The sequence below is a fragment of the Ixodes scapularis genome, unplaced genomic scaffold, assembly GCF_016920785.2.
Source record: "Ixodes scapularis isolate PalLabHiFi unplaced genomic scaffold, ASM1692078v2 ptg001217l_1___fragment_2___debris__unscaffolded, whole genome shotgun sequence".
Lineage (NCBI taxonomy): Eukaryota > Metazoa > Arthropoda > Arachnida > Ixodida > Ixodidae > Ixodes > Ixodes scapularis.
Genome location: NW_024610120.1, coordinates 52,616 through 75,685, shown reverse-complemented (window position 1 = coordinate 75,685; position 23,070 = coordinate 52,616). Strand labels below are relative to the sequence as shown.

The following is a 23,070-nucleotide window of genomic DNA, read 5'->3' as shown; positions in this document are numbered from 1 at the left end:
CCATTTGCGGAAGGGTGGTAGGCGGTCGTTCGTATTCGTTTTGTTCCCAAGAGTGATAGAAGTTGTCGGAAGAGCGCGGATTCAAATTGACGTCCCCGGTCCGTTGTGAGAGTAGATGGGATGCCAAATCGGGACACCCATCCTTGAACGAAAGTGCGTGCTACTGTGTCTGCTTAGATAACTTGATTGGGAAATGCCTCTGGCCAGTGGGTGAACCGATCTACCCATGTAAGAAGATATCGATTACCCTCAGATGGTGGCAGGGGTCCCACGATATCGATGTGGATGTGGTCGAAGTGGTTTTTCGTGGTTGGAAATGCCTGTAGCGGCGCAGAAGTGTGACGTTGAACCTTCGATTTTTGGCAGTGAATGCAGGTTCGAGTCCAGCTTCGGACATCTTTATTGATTCCGGGCCAGAGGAAGCGTTCAATCATTAGATGTTGAGTGGCACGAATACCGCGATGAGATAAGCCGTGCACGCAGGCAAAAACTTGCCTTCGAAAGTTAGCAGGTATGAATGGTCTTGGTGTGCCGGTCGAGACGTCGCAGACTACTCCTGTGGTGGATGAAGGTAAAGTAATCTCCTCGAAGGTAAGCCGACCAGGAAATTTGCGTAGATGTTTAAGCTCTTGGTCCTGTTGTTGTGCAACGCCTATTGCATCATAGTCAACAGCAGGAGGGAAACCCACTCCGCCGGAAATTGGAGTGCTCCGGAACAAAGCGGCAGCAACAGGGTTGTTGATACCTTTGACATGGCGGATGTCGGTCGTATATTCGGCAATATAAGCCAAGTGCCGTGTCTCGCGAGGTGAGTGTGTATCTGTGCCATTTTGCAGAACATACGTGAGGGGCTTGTGGTCTGTCAGCACGAAGAACTCTGTTCCTCGGAGAAAATTTCGAAAATGGCAGATTGCAGTGTATATTGCTAAGAGTTCGCGTCCGAAAGTGCTGTAACGTTGTTCCGCCGACGTCAGTTGTCTTGAAAAGAAAGCAATTGGCTTCCAGACAGTGCCGATTAGTTGTTGTAAGACAGCTCCTGCGGCGACGTCGGAGGCGTCTACCATGAGGTTAGTTGGAGTGTTGTGCTGTGGATGTGACAGAAGCGTCTCATTTGCTAGTTCCAGCTTCGCTCGGCTAAGAGCTTGTTCTGCGATCGGTGTCCACTGCACAGGAGACGAGAGTGCCTTGGTTCCTTTCAGCAGAGAAGTGAGGGGCAACAGAATCTCAGCACTCTGGAGAACAAATCGCCGATAAACGTTCACTAGTACAAGGAACTCGCGAAGGTGGCGGATGGTTGTGGGCGTTGGGAAATTGGTGATCGCCAGCGCTTTTCTTGGAAGGGGCCGTATGCCGTGTTGGTCTACTTCGTGGCCCAGAAATTCTAGATGTGATGCCCCGAGTTGGCATTTTCCTTTGTTGATGTTAACACCATAATCGGCGAGGCACTGGAAAAGTAGTCGCAGATGTTGTATGCGTTCAGTCTCGTTTCGACTGAAGATTAGGAGATCATCGACATATGCAAAGCAGAAAGGCAATCTTCTGAGGACGGTGTCAATTAACCTTTGGAAGGTTTGGGCTGCATTTCTGAGTCCGAAGGGCATTCGAAGGTACTCAAACAGCCCAAACGGTGTCGTGATGGCCGTCTTAGCAACAACTGCAGGTTCTACCGGTATCTGGTGGTAGGCCTTAACGAGATCTATCCTAGAAAAAATGGTTGAGCCGTGAAGAGATAGTGAAAGGTCCTGGATGTGTGGTATCGGATACCTGTCTGGTAGTGTGGCGTTGTTTAGGGCACGGTAGTCGCCGCAAGGTCCCCAGTCTCAGGGCTCTTTTTTAGGTAGCATATGCAGAGGCGAGGCTCATGGACTCAAAAAAGGACGAATGATGCCCAATTCCAGCATGGGCTCGAACTCTGCCTTGGCGATCTTCAGACGTTCTGGCGTTCCCACCTATGCTCGACCAAGAGGTCGAGCATAGGTGGGGGCGCCCGTCGTTACGGTATGGTGGGTCACGTCATATGGTACTGGTCGGGAAAAGTTGTTCGGAAATGTGAGACACTTGAACTTCTTGAGAAGGTTGTCGTAGGGTGAAAGAGGAGGATCAGAGATGATCGGTGAAAGAAGTGGCGACTTCATTTCAATGCTTTCCACAGTCAAGCGAGTGGTGTCATCGATTAGCCGAAGATGAAGCATGTCTACCAGGAGATCGTAGTGACGAAGGAAGTCTGCGCCAAGTATCGGGTAAGAGACAGCCACGACGAGAAATATCCAACAGAAGGTTCGGCGAAGCCCTATGTCGAGAATGAGGGAAGATTCGCCGTAAGTTGGAATAGGTGTCTTGTTGGCTGCTTGTAGTGTACATGGCTGTCTCTTGCTCGAAGATATGCTGGGCGGCGCGGGGAGAGGGCTCACTTCGGCACCCGTGTCTACCAGAAATCGTGGTTTAGAGTTTTTGTCTGTGACAAAAAACAGGCGGGAGATAGGGTGAGCGCTCCGATTAGCCGCCTCTAGTGGCGCGCTGGGCCGTTTTCCGACGCTGTACATGGAGCTCGACATTTTTGCGCTGTGTTCCGAAACTTCCAGTGGTACCAGCAGGTACCTGGTGGAGGGGATCCGGGTCGTGGTGGGGAACGTCCGAACTGTGAAGACCTTGAACGCTGGCGAGGTCTAGATGGAGTAGCGGTCATGAGTGCGGCCACTTGCGTTGTCAACAGGTTGATCTGCATCCACGTGTCCTCTATCACATCTGTGACCAGAGGTTTTCTTGTGTCGCAGTTTTCTTGCTGCGACCTGCTAACAGCCAGATAGCCTGTAGCAACCGTTGATATAGCCGGTGAGGCTACCTCAACGACTCTGCCCGCGAGCTGTGCCAAAGCTTCGATGGTGATGTTCGTTGTTGGTGCCAGCACCATCCTGACAGTCGCCGGTAGCCGCTGGAGAAAACGCTCTCGAAGAAGCGAAGGGTCAAATGTCGTAGGAGAGTCACCAAGCAGTTGCTGGAGGCGTCGAAGCATTTGGGATGGCATTTTATAGCCAAGTTTCCTCTGTTGTCAGCAGTTGCTGTAGTCTTCGTTGTTTAGAAATGGACGTTCTTCTTACCAGCTCCGCTTTGAGGGTGTCGTACGGGTTCTGACTTGGTGGCGTGAAAATAAAGTCCCTAACCTCTGTTGGGACTTCTGGTGACAAAACTGCAATGACTTGGTGGAATTTCGTCAGTTGTCCCGTGACCTTTGCTGTGGAAAAGTGAGCATCCACTTGAGCTAACCATAGGAGGGAGTTAGATGGCCAAAACGGTGGGAGTCGAAGAGGAACCGCACCAACATCTCCGCTGGGTTGTCCAGTGGCCATGCCTCGTACGAGGGCGGCGAAAACGCTGAAGAATGCGTGCGTAGCGATGTCACCAAATATGTAGGGACCAAGTGTAGGTCCTACACATTTATTTACACTATTTACACTTTACAATATCTAACGCTATGATGGATATCATAGCGTCAATATCTAACGCCGGGAGGGATATCTTCGGTACTCACCGAGATTGTCGGCCGTGCTGCACGCTCAGTCGAGTGTCGCGCGCTACCCGACCTTGCGCTCCTCTTCTATTCTTAACGCTCGGCGCCTATAAAGCGTATATTTCCGTTCCACATTTTGGTAAGAAAACTTAGTTATTTCAGCCAGAATATAAACTTTCTGCTAAGGCTATACGTTTATTAGAAACCAAACAAAAATATTGCCCGAAGAAACTTTTTCCGAAGATAACTGTTTTCTAGCAGATGTCATAAAACAAGAGTCATTATTCTTTTACCTATTATTTACATTTAACCTCGATAGAAAGTCCAAGCTTCAACAGAGCGTCGGAATCCTAAATCGAACGCCGTTATCAATCAACCGTCGAAATAAATATTCGTTTGCCTAGTGCCAAGAATTATTCCATAAGTTTTAAGAGATTTCTACTTGGAAAGTTTGCACTACTTGAGATAATCGTAACGGCGTGCATTATTTTGTAACTACTACGTCATGCACGTTAAAGACGCCAGGCTAGCAGTCATACTGCACGGGAAACATTTCTCCTCGACACCGGAGGCACCAGACGCCCGCTGGGGTTGATTTACTTCCCGCTGTTTAAACAAACACACAACAAAATTACGATTATTAGATAATCGTATTACCTGTAGTTCTCAAGTATAAACTGCGCCTCCGGAGAGCAAAATGGAATATTTATCGTTTACGTTTTGGTTGAACGTCATGCTTTCTCACATCGCTCGCGGACGCTAAGCTGACAGAATTTTTTTGGCGGATAAACAATGTCGTAAAAAAAATAACAAGAACAAGAAAGCTTCAAGAAACAGATTCTTGTTGTGTTGATAGAACACCGCAATTTTTTTTTTATTTAAGCTTGTCTCGTTTTTTTAGACGCTCTGTTACCGCGCGTGGACATAGGCTGACGCAGGCTTGTAAACGACCACTGCTCGTGCATGATCAAAACGCTGCAGTGACGATTTGGGCTCAGCATTAGATGGGCGCGTCTTACGGGCGCGCTCGCGCCCCTTGACCTAGCGAAGCAGGTCTATGCGACGAGAAACAGGGAGAGAAAGTAGGACACGAGAAGTTACGGGGACGTTAGAACGCCGGGCTCCAGCTGATTGGAAAGATCAGTGGGTAGAGGCAAAGCAAGCTGCCCATGTCACCATAGTCCCTTGTCGAACGCGTTCGATTTCAGAACGCCGGCATCTGGCGCCTGGCGTTCGCCTTCGAACGCGTTCCAACATGGAGTAGAAATTAAGGCAGCTAGTTTTGCGTCTACCCACTAATCCACCCAATCATAGCCCGGCGTTCTGACGTCCCCGCGCGCTTTCGTCTCCTTCTCTCCCTCAGTGCCTCGTCGTATGGTAGTCATTGGGCCACGGTAAGCGCTCTAAGCAGGGGTGTGTCACGAGATAGTGGGGTGAAGTTGTGCGCGGTGTGTTACAACAAACGGGTTAGTTCTAATCAGGCATGTACAAGATACTCAGGAAACGTATCTAAGTTAAGTTACTCTATACCAGCTTGAAAAGTAACTGAATAAAGTACTAAATACAGAAATTTGAAAAGTATCCGAGTACAGTACTAAATAGTGGAAAAAAGTAACTCGATACTTTTAAGATGCTCTTAAGTTGTTTAGTGTTTTTGAGCGCATGTCTGCCGACGCAAAGCAAGCGCTCCACGAAGACTGGGAAGGGAGGTCACCCGCGCGTTAACAAATTGAACAGTAACTTGCGTGTAACTTACGAAGTAAGTGCAAGTTACTTGCAAAGATGTATTTAAGTTAGAGTACTAAATATTTACCTTCAAAAGTATTTGTAAAATACCAAGTTCCTCAGAAAAATGGCGAAGATACCAAGTCTGGTTCTCATCCGTTACTTCCGGGTAATGAAGTAACGATTCCGCTGTGCCTTGTAACAAAAACATAATCTTTTTGAGTTTAGTTTTATGCGAGAGCACGTTTTTGGAGAAAGTATATCGCACCCACTTTATTTTTACTCTAAGTCATGGTCTATTTCAAGTTGCGATTAAGGATTGCCAAAAAGAAACAAACCAGCGTGGCATGCTTCAACGGCTCACGGGAACCCCAATTGAATATACGTGATGAGGCTTCTAATTTTACTCCCTTTTTAGAGTGAATCTCTCAACAATGAAATGCACTACCGATTTAATATTGTGTGAATTATTGTGGCCAGGTATGGCAAAACATACAATTATTAAATTTTACAATTCTATTCAGCCTTTGAAACGAGCCTCGTGCATATGTACAACCCGCCGCCTGGAAATTATTTCGGGCTTTGTTACGCTAACAATACCCGTTTAGCTTGCGCGAACACATTGTGTTTCAATGCGTTTGCTAACCGGAGGAGAAATAGCAGAGATAACAATACGCTAACGGTATGACTCCTTATAGGCGTCCATTAATTGCAGTGTTTGGGCGTTTTTGCTGACAAATATTTTGCGGCAGTATAATATAACATACGTAACATATATTGAAATATCATAAGTGGCATAGGATGATGAAGTTGCTTAACTGACAGCCTATGCCATCATGCCTGGTATCTGCCTATGCATGCACTGTCTTTTTTGGTGACAACGGAATAACATATTTGCTCAAAACATTTTGGTACTTGATTATTTTTTAGAGTGCACATCTAGCCAATTATGACGCAGCCTGATGATGACATAATCAAATTCATTCTAATAGTAAGCACACTGTTTCACATGGCCAGCATTTGTAACAAATCTCTTTTTTAAAGGGGTACTCCGGCGAGCTTTTATGGTTGCTGATATGCCTCAAAATTGGTTCAACATACCGATAGACACGACTGTACCAATTCCCCGAGTATTGTGTGAAAAGAAAAACGTTGCGCGAGGTTATTGAATTTACGAATTTTGTTTTCATCGTGTTTCTCAAACTGCTAGCCCCTACTGGCAACACTGAAGTGTGACGACAGAAATGGTACAAAATGGGCAGTAATCCATGTTCCCAACTGATTACAAGACATTTGATGGTGAGAAAATAATGCTTGGTAGCTGATTCACTGCGTAGCACTGTTAAGTAACGAAGGATTTTGTTAGAAATAAGTAAGACTTGTTTTAGAAAAGTTTATCTTTCTACAGTTGCGTTGGCATCGTTTCTTTTTTTAGCTTTCTTTGTGAGTGTCGGCGTTTTGGAGGGAGCATTTGCGTGGGCAGAGCGGCCGGGAAGTGGGAGCGTTTCCCCCACGGTCGTTAAGAAACGTCTCGGGTTTCGGGAGTCTGCTCGGACAGATCCCTTCTTGCAGCTGGTTGTGGCTTTTAGCCGAATGTGCCTGTATTTAGAGGGTTTTGTCGCTTAGTGTATAATTGTCGCTTTTTGTCCGATGCAATAACTTAGCGGTTGGCGCCAGTCAGACTGGGGAATTTGCAGAGAACAACTCTACAAGGAATTTAGGTTTGGCGGTTGGAGCGCCAGGATGACAGCTCGCCGACCATTGGATAACAGTGTACCACGTGTGAGTATTGGAATTTGAAGTGATTGGTCCGTCTCTGGACGGAAACGAGGCCCCTACGGGTCTAGAAAAGGGCTGCCGAGAGGATTCTCGAGGATTCGGCTTTTGAGATCAGGCAGATTCGGTTCTTGAGACTGGGGGACTAAAGTGTGGGTGTTAATTTTGGGAGTTCTGTAAATTATTGTTGACTTGTTGTCGTTTTGTTTTGAAAATAAACGTGGCCACACTGGCCATCGTAAACCAACCACGTCGTAATGTGTCCAGCGGGATCGAACAACTTTTAGTTTTTTTTTTGTCTTATTCGACTTCCCGGGGGCCTTCCATCGGGCGAACACCATCATCGGTCGTCACCATCCTGACCGGTCCCCTCTGCCCTCTCCCCCTTGGAAAGTTGACTAGCACACAAAACACTCTCGATATATTCTGTTTAAGACTACCTTCAAGACCTGAAAGTCTGTACCATTTGTTACGTCACACCACTAAAGAGCGCGTGGAAATTTGAATGCTAGTCTCGGCATCAGCTTGAGTTACGGTTTTCTCAATTGCTATTTTTAATTTCAAGAAAATAAATAGCGTACCGTGAAGACAAAAGTTCGAGTAGTCAAAAAAATGCCATGTTTGGGCAGCTCGAAAAACGCCCGGAGTTCCCCTTTAAAAACAAGCATGTCGTGGATCTCGCAGTTCCTAAATAACTTTTGTAAATGACAATGAAATAAGCTCATCTTTCTCTGCGAGAAAGTAGATAGGCGGGTTCTGTTTCTCAACAGTGATGCAATCCTTTAGTAATTACAGCACTAACTTGTAATCCTCTATATCTGAATATACCTCGGTAATTAGCTTTAATGGACGCAAAGCCGCACTACAGAGACACTAACATATTTGCTGAGTGTTGAGTCCATGGATGGGATATATCCTTGACAGTAACTTTGTCTCTAATATCTGAGTCGTGTTCATAAACACAAACAGTAAGTTTCCGGGTTATTTAAGGAAATGCCAAACTTAGCGCTATTTGTGTGACACAGTCTAAGGGCAGTAGGTACAGCTAAACATTCCAGACGCTGTGAAATGAGTAAGAATTAAAAGAAAAAGGTACACCAAAAAAAAAAAACTCTAATTTTATTTGAGCTTGTGTTCTAGTAGTCGTGTATATTTACAAACATTTCAAAGCGTAGTTTCGTCTTTAAAAAAAAAGAATACTGAATTTTCTATTAGCTGTTTAATTACTCATGGTCGCAACGCATAGTGCATCCTATGCTCAAGGTATGGCAATGATGCTCATTTCGAGCTCATGCTGATGTAGAAAGTTGCGTGTTTTTTTTTAGTTCGTGTGCGAGGCGTGCTTTATTTTTTATATATTAAAACTGTCAACCAAGGTCCTGAAAGGCAAGCGGCATAGGCTAATGTAAAATCCTCGCATTACTTTAATAAATCTGACCTTTGTGTAACAGAAACATATTGTTGCCACGGGGACGTGGGATTTATTGGCATCCCGCTGTCAATATATTTAAAATGAATGATATCAAGTAACGTGTTTGCAAAATTATCCAAATTAAATATGAATGCTGCATTACAAAGTGTGCCCCACTTACACCATAAATATTAACTAGGTTCATTGTTATAAGAATATTGCTTTGTTCGCCGCCTTTTCCGACGATCCCAGGGTACGAGCAAAGTAAAGAGCAACAATAATTGTTTTTATCTGATTGTAATAAAGGCAGGGATGCAACCAATTCGTCACTTCTTTACATATTCGCGTTAATGCACCACCAAGCCGGATGCGACGGAAAAAAACACATTTCCAGTGACTCTGAAGCCAGGAATCCACCACCGATTTCAGCTCTTTTGTGCCCAAAATAATTCCTCCAAGATTTGTGCTGGAGGGTCCGAACATTTAAGTTAAATTCGTTCGGTGCCATGTGTTTTAATATGGCAAATGCAGAATGCACTCAAAGCGTAGGCCCTTGATGTTTTAGGGGCGAAGCTCCTTAGGGTATAGCCTTGTCCGTTCGTCCGTCCGTCCCTCTGGACGGCGTCCGTCCTCACATAATACGAAAAAAAAATGTTTGCGCAGTCGACAGGATTTGAACCTGTGCGGGGAGACCCCAGTGAATTTCTAGTTCATCGCCTTAACCATTCGGCCACGACTGCGGGACGAGTAGGGGGCTCTGAGATGTGGTAGTAACTCAAGAGCTGGGGTTTCGTCATAAATGAAACGTTGCATGTAGCCGCTCAACGTTAGTTGAGCGGCTACATGCCAGCTCGCTTGATAAAATTAGTGGTAAAAACGTCAATGCAACCGAAAGGCTCTGCACGTTTAGACTAGAAGACGGAGTTACAGGCGGCCTTCGCTGCCGCTGAAGCTCAATGAACTCAACATTAATTTATTAAACAACGTGCGCGATGTGCTCGAAAAACGAAACCGAAAGAAGATGAGTCGGGGGTGCGAAAGCTTTCTCCGGTCTGCCTGGAGAAGGAGGAAAACGTCTCGGTGAATAATAAGGACTTTAATTTTCCTTTCATCGGTCTGGGTTTGTTTAGGTGTGTTTCGGTAAATAAAAAAAAAAAAACTACGAAAAAAAAAAACATCGGTCTGGGGATCGAACCGTTGACCACTTGGTCAGTAGCGCGATGCTTTACCCCTGCGCCAACTGAACAAGCAGCAATTCGACCTTCTCCTTTCATTTGAACTTCCGTTCCTCCCTTCTCTGGGCAACTTGTCCGCAACAAGGAGGAAGAGTCGCTGTTGCTACCTTTCTCCTCCTTTTTTTCTTAGAGTGCGAAGGGGATTTTTTTCTAAAATCTAGCGACTCATCTGGCCTATATTGCCACGCCCGTCTGCGAGTGAGCGCGTGCGTGGCCTAATGGTTACCGTGCTTGGCTTCCGCGCGGAGGTCCAGGGTTCGATTCATGGGAGCTACACGTCTCTTAATTATTCTTTGAGTTTAATTTTCTGGTAAATTCGAGAACCCCATGTCTTGTTCGAGGTTCGAATGTTCTAGCCGCCGAACCTTCTGTTCAATTTGTTCCAGAAGCCGATGTATGTACATGAGAGGCTCCGCGTGGCGAGCCGCAGTCAGTCTCGCCCCAGCGCTCGATCCTGCTATTTCGCCAACATCGACGCGTGCTACGCTAAACCTTTTTTGTTTTGCACAAGAACGTCCCATTAAACGTTTAGTTTCTTCAGTTATTCACCGCCTCATCTCCGCCACGCGCGTCGGCACGTGACGACTTCGTCGTCGGTTTGGTTGGGTGAGGACGCGGCGAATAACTGAAGAAACTAAATGTTTAATGGGGCGAACTTGTGCCCAAAACAAAATATAAGTTTAGCGTCGCAATCGTTGATGTCAGCGAGATAGCAGGATCGAGCGCTGGGCCGAGACTGACTGCCGCTCGCCACACGGAGCCCCTTACATTGCCACGTGCGTCGCCGCTCAATCGCGTGCGTGACCGAGTGGTTACCGCGCTTGACTCTCGCGCGGAGGGTCTGGGTTCGATTCCAGCGAGCGGAATGTTCTTTTATTTATTCCTTCAGCTTGGTGTTTTCGTGAGTATGAGGACCTTCTCGTCTGATCGAGTTCCGAATATTCAACGCGCCGAACGTTCAAGGCCGAATGTTCCAGAAACCCACGCGGCTACAAAAGACGCTCCGCGTGGCCAGCCACGGTCAGTCTCGCTCCAGCGCTCGAGCAATCCTGCTGCTTCGCCAACATCGACGCCTGCGACAAAAACTTTTTTTTTTTTTAAATTTATTTTGGGAACAAGTTCGCCTCATCAAACGTTTAGTTTTTTTCAGTTATTCTTCGCCTCATTATTTGACATTCGTGACAGTATACACGCGTTGGCTTCTGGACCAACCGGCGTAGAACGTTCGGCTGCAAGAACATTCGGACCTCGAACAAGAGACAGGGTATTCGAATTCACTAGAACAAACATTAAACTGAAAGAATAAATAAGACTCGTAATTCCCCGGAATCGAACCCTGGGCCTCCGCGCGAAAGCCTAGCGCGGTAACCATTCGGCCACGCCCGTACTCGCTCGCCGACGCATGTGGCAATATTACTGACTGGCCGGAAATCATAAATTTAGGTATGTCAACCAAATATAACAGTTATGATTAGCGAATTTTAGTCAATCAGGCCACCAATGGTTTCTTTGAACTCGCGCGCCCTTGTGTTCGCCGCAGTCCCTAATGTTATTGGAGGAATGCTTCAGTTCCATTGTTTATTTTTGTTTAGTATCCGACTTAAATAATACCCCACACTGTATACTGGATACCCAGGATGGGATGCAGTGCCGTCTTTGATCCCGATGGCCGTATTACAGCTGTACGTACTGTATATCATGCCAAAACACGTTATGGCGTTTGACAAGCTACACATTTGTGAACTTCAAAATAAATCCAATTAATAGCACTTTTCATTATAAGGTTACGAGAATTACACTCATTTTAACACACACCAGTTATACCTGCAGCGTAGTTATACTATGGTTATAGTCAGGCTATGTATAGGTATATCCTTTTGCAATATCAGCCGTGAGCGCATCAAACGAGCATAAACAGAGTGCCCGAATATTACGAAAAAAGTAGGCTAAATTGTCTAGACGAAGTGAGAGCTTACCGCGACAGTGCCTGTTGCACTGGTCCATGGTGTAGAAATTGTTTCCGTTGGCCATACATCCTCCGTAGATGAAGGGCTCGCAGCGCTCTGTCTCGCTGTTGTAGTAAAACCGCCTCAGGTAGGCGTAGCATGGTCCAGAATACTTTGGTTGATGACAGACATCTGGTTCCAAAGCAAACTATCATAGTTTGAACGCTTTCCTTATCATTAAGAAGAAATATTCGTGGACTAACCGAGACTCGATGTAGCATTATGTGGAACAATTTTGCTCTATTGCCCAATGTTAACAGAAGTATTGTTTTCTACTGAAGGCATACAAATTATCAGTTAAAAACAAACTCTCCTTAAACGTTAAAACCCCCAGCAGCTGGAGTAAATTTTTTTCTAGTAAATTTAAAAACTGACGACTGACGAATTTTCATGCCAGGCGAAAATAAAGCTAGCAGTAATGAAGTCGGCGACACAAATAATAGAATATATGTTTTTCCGACTGTGCTAACATCACCTGATATATAAAAAAGAAGAAACGAACACGGCTGGCAGCTTGAGCGCCCTCTCAGCGTAATTATTTTTCACTGTCATTTTGTTACTATTCCTAACGTTGGTACTAATACAAACAAGTTTCGGCATCTCTAAATTCTAGTAGAATACACATTGTCTGATTGACACTAAACCGAATTCAGGGAGTATGGTGTGGTAGACACAACTTTTGGAACAGTTTACTGCGCACAGCGCAGTTAAGGAACCTTAGTAACTCAAGTTAAGATATTTCTGTAACCTAATAATATTGGTTGGACGAGTGCTCATGCACTCATAACATTCTTTAAAATAATTCAAGCCCGTGCTGAAACGGGCAGATTTACAAAACGTAAGGGCATCAAGCCGCAAGCACAAGTTCTTCTAGGCTATGAGCGCACTTCCATGCTTCTGTTGTCGTAGCAATTTGAACTAATATTTGCGTAACCAATGCTTTTGATTCTTAATTGTACACTAATATTGAGGACGTCCTTCTTAGACAGAATTGGGGTTTTGGTTGTAAGCGCGGATCTGCTAAATTAACAAGCCTTCTCGAAACGTAAACCATGTAATATTGTGTATAATTATTTCTTTTTCCTAAGATTAAAAAAAGTGCCTGTGAAATGCTGCCCATTTGTAGGGTGCGCTGATTTATTGGTTTTTGACGATTACCAGAAAGTTTCTAATTGAAACCATACATATAAGTCTACAAATTAAAATTTAGCGAATTAAAACCACATATAATGTTGTTAATTTTCGTAGATCGGCACTTTGGCAGAGGCCAGTATGAAATCGAGTGAAAAAAAAAAACCCTTGAGACAAGGAACCAAATAAAGGGGACTTACACAACACCGTCTCAAAACTCAGCTGAGTTTTGAGACGGTGTTATGTTTGTTCTCTTTTTTTTTTTGTTCCTGATCTCAAGTTTTTTTTTTTTACTAGGATCGTTCAGCAGCTCGCTTGGGCAGTAACCCTTATGTGAAGACACCAACGTTTTTTTCTGTGCGATGTGTACTTTTTGGCAGGAGCGATTTCGCCCGCGTTTCTTGGCACACTTTGCATATAGGGAAATGGTCAATGACACTTATAAATAGTATAAGCCTAGGTTATTAAGCTATTAGATATTTGTAAAAAAGGAGTGTAAGATAAATGGACTGAATTTAATTAATGAAAACTCTTAGTCTTAGCTATTTTTCTATTGACTCTACTAATGTTTCTGCATCTTTGTACCTAGCAAGTTTTAATTACAAATAAAACGAATTATTTCGAAGCGTACCCTATGCATATTTAACTCTAAAGGGTATTAATAATATAGTTTCCGTGCTTATTCGATTCCAGCACAACCACGTCTGTAACGCGAGGTGCAAATCTGCAACTTATCATATTGCCCTGCTGGGAAAAACATTAAAGGGATGGTGAATCGAAATTTGGATTTCAGAAAATAATGTAGGAGCTATAGGTGGGACGCTACAATCCCTACAACACTACTCGTAAGGCGATATCTCCGAATGGGCGGCCGTATTATTTGAAAAAGAGGTCGAGATTGAACGAGGCCGGCGGTGCGCGTTACGTGAAGATATCTCGTTTACTCCTCTCTTCGCTTCGCCCCCTCAAGGCGGCGAGGCGGAGAAGACGCGAGGCTGTTCCCTCTCCTTCTCGGAAAAACATGACGTGAACATTTCTGTCAAATGCGCCTCCCTTTTTTTTTTTTAAAAAAATACAGTCATCCGTTCGAGATATCGATGGATGAGAGATGTTTTTGTGTTTGTAGCATCCTGTTGCACGCTTTTGCCGCGTGCTTTGTGGAATCCAGATTTCGGTTCAGCATCCATTTAAAGCCACAAAAGTAACGCGATGCAAATCAATATATAATAAAGTACTATTAGGGTAATTTTTCGTTCGATTAGAACTCTTAACAAAAACGAACATCGTAAAATCAAGGAGACAAAAAAAAATAAAATAAAGAAAGCTAGAAGTTATTGCGGTAAAATATAGAAACCGTTGAGCTGGTCGAGTTACCCTAAGGAGGCTAACTACAAGCTCTCGGAAAAAGGGTGTATTTTTACACCCTTTGACCCGTAAGACATCCCAAAACTTTAGTTTGACGTACAGTGCACTGATATCAAACTGACCATTCCAACTTTTACAAAAGGCTTGACAGTCGTTTGGTACAACTTATTAAAATAGCTAATGTACGTCTTACTAACTACAAAAAAAGTTTGTTTTTTCGGTCTGATAGCAAACTTTCAGTGTTTTCTTTGTGTGGTCTTTGATACACCTACTTTAGCTTTTTAAGAAGTTATAGCTCACCGTTATCAAGCACCTCGTAAAATTTGGGACCGTTTGTTCGCTATAGTGCCCTGTACTTCGAACTGAGTTTAAAGGTGCCTTATATGGAACAAAAGGGTGTACGACGACACCCATTTTTTAGAGCGCACGAGACTTGCGCAAAGAACTGGTTTTGATGTGTTTGGTTCTAGACCTAAAGTATGTTTCAAAATTTATGTTACATAGCTATTTTATTAACTATACTGTGCCTATTTTGATATAGGTATTTGTATACTACACAACTCGTTAATAGATTTTGTATAAAAAAGTAAATAGCTTCTATGGATCTAATTTCAAGAATTATTAGGTTTATTCTGCCAGCATGAGGCTGAACACTTCATTAGACATATGAGGTTAATTTGGGGGCCATCCAATTATAATGTGAGGGTGGCTTTATAGCGCAAATTTTTTGGGAAAAGAACTAGTTTTACATCCGAGTAAATACAATACATGCCTTCACATCGTGTTCTACATGAGTCGATGTCTTCGAACCTGTTGTCATTCCCTCCACATCCACTATACTCAAAGTCCTCACAGCGACCCGTTTGGGAGTTGTAGTAGAAGCTTTCGAGAGCTTTGTCAGTTGTGCAGGCTCCTGGATCCTTGGGCATGTGGCATAGATCTGAAAACACATTGAGTATTCATTCATGTTGTGATACCGAATACAGTTTTATTGGAACGTTTAGCTGCTACAATAGATATGTTTACAGCAAAACGTCTTTTTTTTAAAGACATACAATTCATTTTATGTCTTCGTTTATGTCCTGTATGTGAGTAAATATTGTGATCTCACGCGAGTTTCACATATAAAGTTCCTGATTCTTGCTATTCAAAAAGTCAAAAATCGACGCTTAAGGCTATTTAAATGTTTGCCAAAAGTAGAATAAACGTCTATGTAAATTTTCAGCGGTTTAATATTGCATTATTCTTGTCATTATTTATGCAACCAGTCTAGAAATTTTGTTGATATAGACGCAGATCATATATCCGTGTACACGCATGAATAAATATAAATTTTCGGGAAATCAAAAACAAAATGCGCATTTCTCATATTCTGTTTATGTGGAAGGAACTATTAGCGAATAAATACGCAATTTTAGTAAGACGGAGAAATTTTAGCAATTTGCAGTCATACATTGATTCGGCTTAAGTCCAGACGCACCGGATGCTACAAGGTATCATACCAATCAAGTAGCGTCGAAATCGCAAGTCACTAAGTATTTTTTTGCTTTCTGGGATCATCGATGATAAAGCACGTTAACAAGCATGACGAATACTATGATTGTATACTTTTGACGCTGTCTGATTTGCACCGTCCGCTCGTAGTGTCGGCCCCGTCTGAACTTAAGGTGAAACGAAGTGTAGTTGGCTATATCACCTCTGAGTGCTTTGCATGGGCACGGCTGCGCTGCCCCCCCTAAGTCGCCCAACACGCCGTTCCTCTTTGCTATTCAGGTTGGTGCAAAGCAGTACTTCTCTGTAAAGAGCACTAACTTATTTCTGGTAGTGCTGCCTTGCCCAAAAAGCAGTTTTGAAGCGTTTGATAGGTTTTTTAAATGCTTTGTGGGGATGTCAATAAAACTCCAGGTACAACTATTATAGATTAAAATGCATTTGTAAACTGCTTCGGGCAACTGTTACACATCTGAAGTCTCGAACTGTCCCAGAAAATGAAGACACTTTCTGAGGAGCGTACTATTAAAGACAGAACAGTATCTGAATCGACAGAAGGAGTGTGCACGCTTGAAAAGGAACTTCTAGCTTCAAAGTCGGGCTCACGAATAGCGCAAAAAAAACAACATACAAACAAACAAACCATGCCAGATAAGAAACGGCGCATGCTGAACTTGCAGTTCCGAAATCTCGCAAGAAATGATGCAGAAAACCGTTCACGGAGATCGAACATGTTGTGCTTTGGGTTAGGGGATAAAGATTAGGGAACGTGGGCAGAGACAGAATCCCGTGTCGTCAGACTTTGTGATGAAAAAAATGGGAATAAATTTAGACCTTCAGGCAATTGATAAGGCGCATCTCAGAAGTGCGCCCTATCAATGCAACGCTAATAAAAATATAAATTTCCGTGAAGTTCTGCCTTTCAAGCAGAGGGGATCGGTAAAATAGTCCGGTTACAAGCATAACAACAGCAGCTTCGCTGTTAGCGAGGACTTTTCTAAGCCACTTCATTTGGCAAGAAGAAAGCTCGTCGAGGTAACGAAAACAAAAATCTTACTATTAAGGTTAAGAATTGACCGAGCAGATCTTAAAGAAAAATGCTTTATGTTTGATTATGAGACTGACAGCGTGCTTGAGGTCGACGCAAGACAATCCAGAGAACTTACTGAAAAAGTCTTGGCGTCAGGATTGTCATCTGGCAAATAAAGTTATATAAAGGCAAATGACTCTGCAGGTTGCTCTGCGCACTTTATTAAAACAATTACTCGTGATAAACAAAGGGCACACAAACAAGGTATGACCACGAGAAACTCGGACGTTGGAGTGGTCCTGGTTGTAAACTGCCGAAGTATAAAAAATAAAGTTTACGCATTCTTAGGCTTATGGCAAACGGTTACACCTGCATTTGTTCTAGGTACGGAGTCACGGTTTGATGCCAGTATGTTCCAGCGAAGCCTTTATAATACTTATGTAGTTTACAGAAAGGATATAAATTTTCAAGTCGGAGGTGTCTTCATTCTAGCTGAAAAGCCTATTCCCAGTGGCCCTATGACCACCACAAAAGGCAACATAGACGAAGTGTTGTGACAGATGAGCTTAAATGGAAAACATTTTTCTGAAGGTTTCCAGCTGAAGGTAGAGGGGGAAAACAGAGAAGGGGAGAAAAAAAGGCACACACTGCTGCATTATCAACCCTTTTTTCGGTAGTTGTTCATAATGTCCGCCAAATAAAAGCGGCAAGGGTTTGAAAGAACTAACGGATTCACTATTTGCGGCCATTAGAGGGTGTTGTCTTGAGAAATGATTTTAATCTCCCATATTTAACTTGGAAAGGTGTCCTCAGGAAGCTCGCTTCACACTAAACTTCAAACAATCGTAGAGCTGTTCGAATTAACAGAGTACGTCACCGAGGGAACGTGGTTCATGAACATATTATGCTTGTTGTTAGGCTACTTGCCGGTAGCAGTGGACGATGTCTGTGTGTTACCTGAAATTTCTGATCATACGAGTGTGACAGCGACATTAGTCTATCCAAAGATATAGAAACCAAGTGTCAGAAAAGGAAAGCGTTTTACTTTGTTACAGGAAGATATAAGAAGAGAACTATCCAGTTTTTTCGTTATTAATGCAGTCAGATATGACCTGCATTGGTTCACTTTGGAGGAAAACTTTACAGACTCGTTGAGAAATATATTCCCTCCGCAGTGCACTCTTAGAAAACTGAAAGCAAACCTTGGGTAGCAAATATATTGAGTATTATTACTAAAGGAAAACGAAGAACGCACCTTCGGTTTAAAAATAAGGGGAACACTTAACAAAGCGAGCTTGAAAAATGTTTCTACTCTACTTAAAACGTCAATGAAATATTCCAACTCAAAATCTTACAAGGAATTAAATGCAAAATTAACAATGATCTCTAAAGAAATCTGGAAACTCTTCAAGCAAATAAGAACGGTGATATATTTCTTTCTCCTCTCTTAAAAGAAAATGCTGGTCCTTAACTTTTTTATTTTTTTATTTATTGTGCTGGCTGAAATTTAGTATACCGATGTATTTCTCAGTGATGATTTGAAAGATGGAATTAGTTTTCAGATATGTTTAATACATTCTGAGTTATTAATAACTTTGTAATTTTACTAGTCCTCCTTACGGGTCATAAGCGTAAAAGTGTTCAGAATATATCATAATAATATTAATGTTTATTTACACCATAAGATGATGGCGATCAGGGAAAAAAGCTGTCAGGTACAGCTTGACGGGTCCCTGACCGCCTACAGAAAGCAGCAAAAGAGCCAGGAAGAACGGTAATAAAGAGAAAAAAATGTACAAAGATTGTCACTATCACATTATTTTAGCGAAAATTTTAGATTTTTTTTGGGTTGAGGCATGACGGACAGCAGAGAAAAGAAATTATACAAACACTAAGCACAAAGATTACGAAAAAAGGCAAGTACCTCTAGCTGCTGGAGAAAAAGGGTGATTTTACTTCTCTTAGGGATAACTTATCCCAATCCATACTTTTAGTCATACACGAATTGAGCAGATTGGGGATAGTGTATTTAAGCATTTGTTTGCCATAGTTTGTTCTTGGTGTAGCCACCTCCCAACATTCAGCACCACAGGTAGGGTAACTATGAACATTTTTTGATAAGTGTCCAAGATCTGTTGTGTCTTTAAGTTGCTCTAGTTTAAGGCTTGTGCTAAGCCTATAATCACATAATGTATGCACGTTTATGATGCGAAATTTCTGAAATAAGCCAGCTGTGTGAAAATCATACGAGACGGCAGCTATAGCCCACAGTGGTTTTTTCTGCAATACATGTAACTTTTCTAGATTTGATAAAGTTGTTGTTCCCCAAACTAAATGGCAATAATTTAAGTGAGAATAAAATAGAGAATTTTATATTAATAATTTAACGCTTGTTGGTAAAATATAACGTTGACGATTTAACATGCCCACAGTTTGGAATAGCTTTAGAATTAAAGAGTTTATGTGACTTTCCCACGCCATATTTTCAGAGAAGGTGACACCTAAGAGTTTAAAACAATTCACAATCTCGATTTTGGTTGAATTCAAAACGAAGTCCTTATTAATGTTAACGAGTTTATTTTTAGGACGAAAAAGCGTGGCTTTGGTTTTATTCACATTTATTTTTCATGTGTTGTTATGACTCCACGTTTGTAACCTACAGAGTGACAGATTTGCCATATTGAATAGCAGATCAGTATTATCTGCAGAAAACAGTATGCTCATGTCATCAGCATAGTTTACAAATTTTGCGCTTACATTAATATTTACTATGTCATTCACGTATATCTTAAAGAGGAAGGGGCCCAATATACTACCCTGGGGTACACCAGAAAGGATAGGTTTTATATAGGAGGAATTCCCATTGATATAAACATATTGCGTTCGATGCTCCAGATAAGATTTTATTAGCAGTAAAGCGTGCCCTCGAATTTCATAGTTATCTAATTTCGATAGTAAAATTTTATGATTGGGGCAGTCAAACGCATTGGTAAAATCTATAAAGACTCAAATAACCATATTTTTGTTTTCAAAGCTTTGTAAAATAAATTTTTTTAGAACAAGTAAGGCAGATTCAGTCGACTTGTGTTTTATAAATCCATACTGTGATGCAGTTATCAAGTTGTACTTATTCTTATTTACTGATTTACTTATTTTATTTATTTATTTATTTACTTATACTGATTTATACTTATAAATGTTTATAGAATTGCATTCACCAAGATATGCTTTGTGCAGTGTTGTTATGTTTGTTGCTTTTTGTCATTCAATAATTTTAATGAATTAGTTTCAAAAAGATATAGCATTCCGTTTTGTTCAACTTGATTGCAAATGCTTTTTAGGAATGTAATATCACTAAATCAGGCTTAAAATAGCATCACCACTCAAAACATGTCGGTCATGGCAATTCTATAGAAGTTTCATATATCCTGAAGAATTTTATCGCAGATGAACAAAGAAATTCTACGAGTCTCAATGAGTATTTCGAATGTTTTTTTCTATTCCCACTTCCTTATGTCACTATCTAAACGCGCAAGCGGAGATGCAGCGTGGTATGTTACCAATATAAATAACCTAAAATAAGATAGCTTTGCTATTACGAGAACTTAATCTGCAAAAATCGACCGAACCAGATAAAAGTTTTCCAGTGATATTGAAGATATTTTCCAATGAGTTGGGAAGCTATTTATGCCTGCTTTATAACACATCCTTAAAAATCAAAAGCCTCCATTCGATTGGAAAATGGCAAATGTATTGCATATACACAAATCAGGAGTCAAAAACTGTGTAAACGGTTATAGGCCTATTGTTTTTACCAAGCTAATGCTACGAATTTATCAAACACGTAATTTATAGTGACCTCATGTTTGACTTGAACGTTGCCAATTTTCTTATTCGACATCAACACGGCTTTCCTACTGGAGCATCCTATAGCATTGTTCTGGTAAACGTTTTTCCCTTTCTTTCTGGCGCAATTGATACCGGAAACGATCTAGAGTGTTAGGTTTTAGATTTCAGAAGGGTGTTTGACTTTGTAAAGCATGACTTGTTATTTTACGAAGTTAGTTCCCTTTCACATGCCAGTTATGTATTAGCTTGGCTGAGGGACTAATTTTGCGAACGAAGGCAATGTGTTGTATTCAATGGTTCAAAAATGTGAATACGTAACAGTAACTTCAGGTGTCCTTCAGGTATCTGTTCTGGGTCCTTTGTTCGTTCCTATTTATATGAGTGCTATTGCAATGGAGATACAATTGAATAGTACACTTTTTGCAGATGACTATAAATTATAGATCAATTAATGATTCCAATGATATTAGCATTTTACAGAGTGACCGAGACAAAACTTCTGTATGGCGTGAGAACTGGATGATGAACTTAAGCGTGGAAAAATGCATACACATGTGATCTACTAAGAAAAGAAATCCCGTTCCTTCTTTCTGAATTGCAAATATAGTTTTAATGAAAGGTTTGTTGAAACGTAAAATACTTGAACGTTATGCTGGGTGGTGAATTAACTTGGAAGAATCATGTCGTATTATTGCCCTAAAAGCTCTGCGCACGCTTGTTTATATGTAGAAATTTTAGACACGGTGCAAGTAAGCTTAAGGTAACTTTATATTTAACATGTATGCTACCATGTATTGAATGCGCATCGGTTGTATAAGCCCCCCCCCCCCCCCCCCCGCAATCATTATTTAATAGATACACTTGAAGGACTACAAAACCAAGGTGCTAGATTCGTGTTAAATAATTATGAATTGAGATACAATGTCACACGCCTGAAAAAGATCCGGCATTGAAAGATACTTAGCGAACGTAGAAAAACATTCAGGTTGAAATATTCAAGTCATATATATAAATAAACTATTAATTAATAAAAAGACGTTTTTACTAGGGCTGGGCAATTGATCGATTAACCTTCCGATTAATCGATTAAGGCTTTAATCGCGATCAAACGTTTTAACCGGTTAATCGGTTTTTTAATCGATACTCAAAACAAGTCCGTTCCCAGCCAGGTGCTATGAGCAAGGTTCAATTCCCGCGCTCGCGAAGCGTCACGTGTTCGAGGATGTACATTACAGTTCTGCCGAGGCCAGACGAACAAGCCGGGCCCGCAATTGATCCCCCCGAGACCGCGAAACTTCACGTGTTGAGGATATATTACACATCCTGCCCAGGCAAGACGAACAAGCAGGAATAAGAGCTGGGAAGCTAACAACGCCATGGTCACTTGTTCCAGTATTCGGCACGTAAAAATGAACGAGTTCACGAGTATGAAAGGCAATATCGCTGCAAAGTTTGAGTTGAAAGTAAACTCCAGCGGTGAAGTTTTTAACTCGAAGGAAGTCCACTGCATCATCTGCAAAAAGCCGTTTTCGTACAGTGGAAGCGTAAATTCGCTTCAGTATCACCTACGGGCGAAGCGCCCATGTACTCGGCTGCAGCAAGGACCATCGGCCAAAACGCAGACAACAATCAACGCCTTCTCATCGAGGTTCTTTTCTCTGAAAAAAAGAAGAGAGCGTCGCCCAAGCTCTGACTTCTTGTCTTCCTGTCGGAGAATGTGGACATACGTTTTGTCTTCGGAGTTGGAGCAAAAATATGTGTCTTTGAATCGTTGAACTTTATGTATCCTCAATGCTAAATGTCCTTTGCGCCTTGTAACAGGCACTAAAATGTCTTTAAAGGCAAGACGAGTTGTTTCCCATTCTTTTTAATATATTATATATAAAAAATTAACGCAACCGATTAATCGATTAATTAATCGATTAAAGGCAGGCGATTAATCGGGTTAAAATTTTTAATCGACGCCCAGCCCTTTTACACAAACCCTTTCACATGTTTGGAAAAGCTGACCACCCAAACAAAATCCGACAGTACTCTTTTTACAATAATGTTTTCGTTTATTCCTCGTTCCCAAGGACAATTGATGAGCGGCATAGATTGCCAGGGGATGTGTTCCTGACGAATTCTGGAAACTGTGTTTGATGAATATTATTTTAATTTTCTGGCTTTGAATACTAGAAAATACAATATATATCTTAGTAGCTTTCTAGATAAGACCTTCTATTGTACTGCCTGCGTTAATAGACAGTGTTTACGTTAAAGGTTCTTGAGGTATGTGTGAAGAACGCTTTTTTATACCGAATCTCTGGAATGATGCCTGACAGCGAAGCAATTTTTTTTTTTTGTAAATAAAAATTTTTTTTAGATAGTTTCGTTCCAAAGTACCAGATTAAGGGCACGACTACTTTGAGCTTTAGAGGGCCTCACCAAAACAAGCAGGCTGTTAGGGCCGCGTAACTAACCATATCTGTCAGCTTCATGGCTCACGCTCAAACTTCCACTTCCACTTGGGGGACATTCAAATCATTAATAACGTGGAATTT

General features: G+C 42.0%; 1 protein-coding gene across 1 annotated transcript in view; it reads right to left on the bottom strand.

The window, feature by feature from the left end:
- Positions 1-23,070, bottom strand: part of LOC121834491 (carboxypeptidase inhibitor SmCI-like) — a 44,301-nt gene that overhangs the window by 16,361 nt on the left and 4,870 nt on the right. Inside the window, exons 2-3 of the mRNA XM_042288183.1 lie at positions 14,930-15,097; positions 11,632-11,793 (exon numbers count right to left, since the gene is read on the bottom strand). Of these exons, the coding sequence (XP_042144117.1) occupies positions 11,632-11,793; positions 14,930-15,097 (330 nt within the window). The remainder of the gene's footprint in view (positions 1-11,631; positions 11,794-14,929; positions 15,098-23,070) is intronic.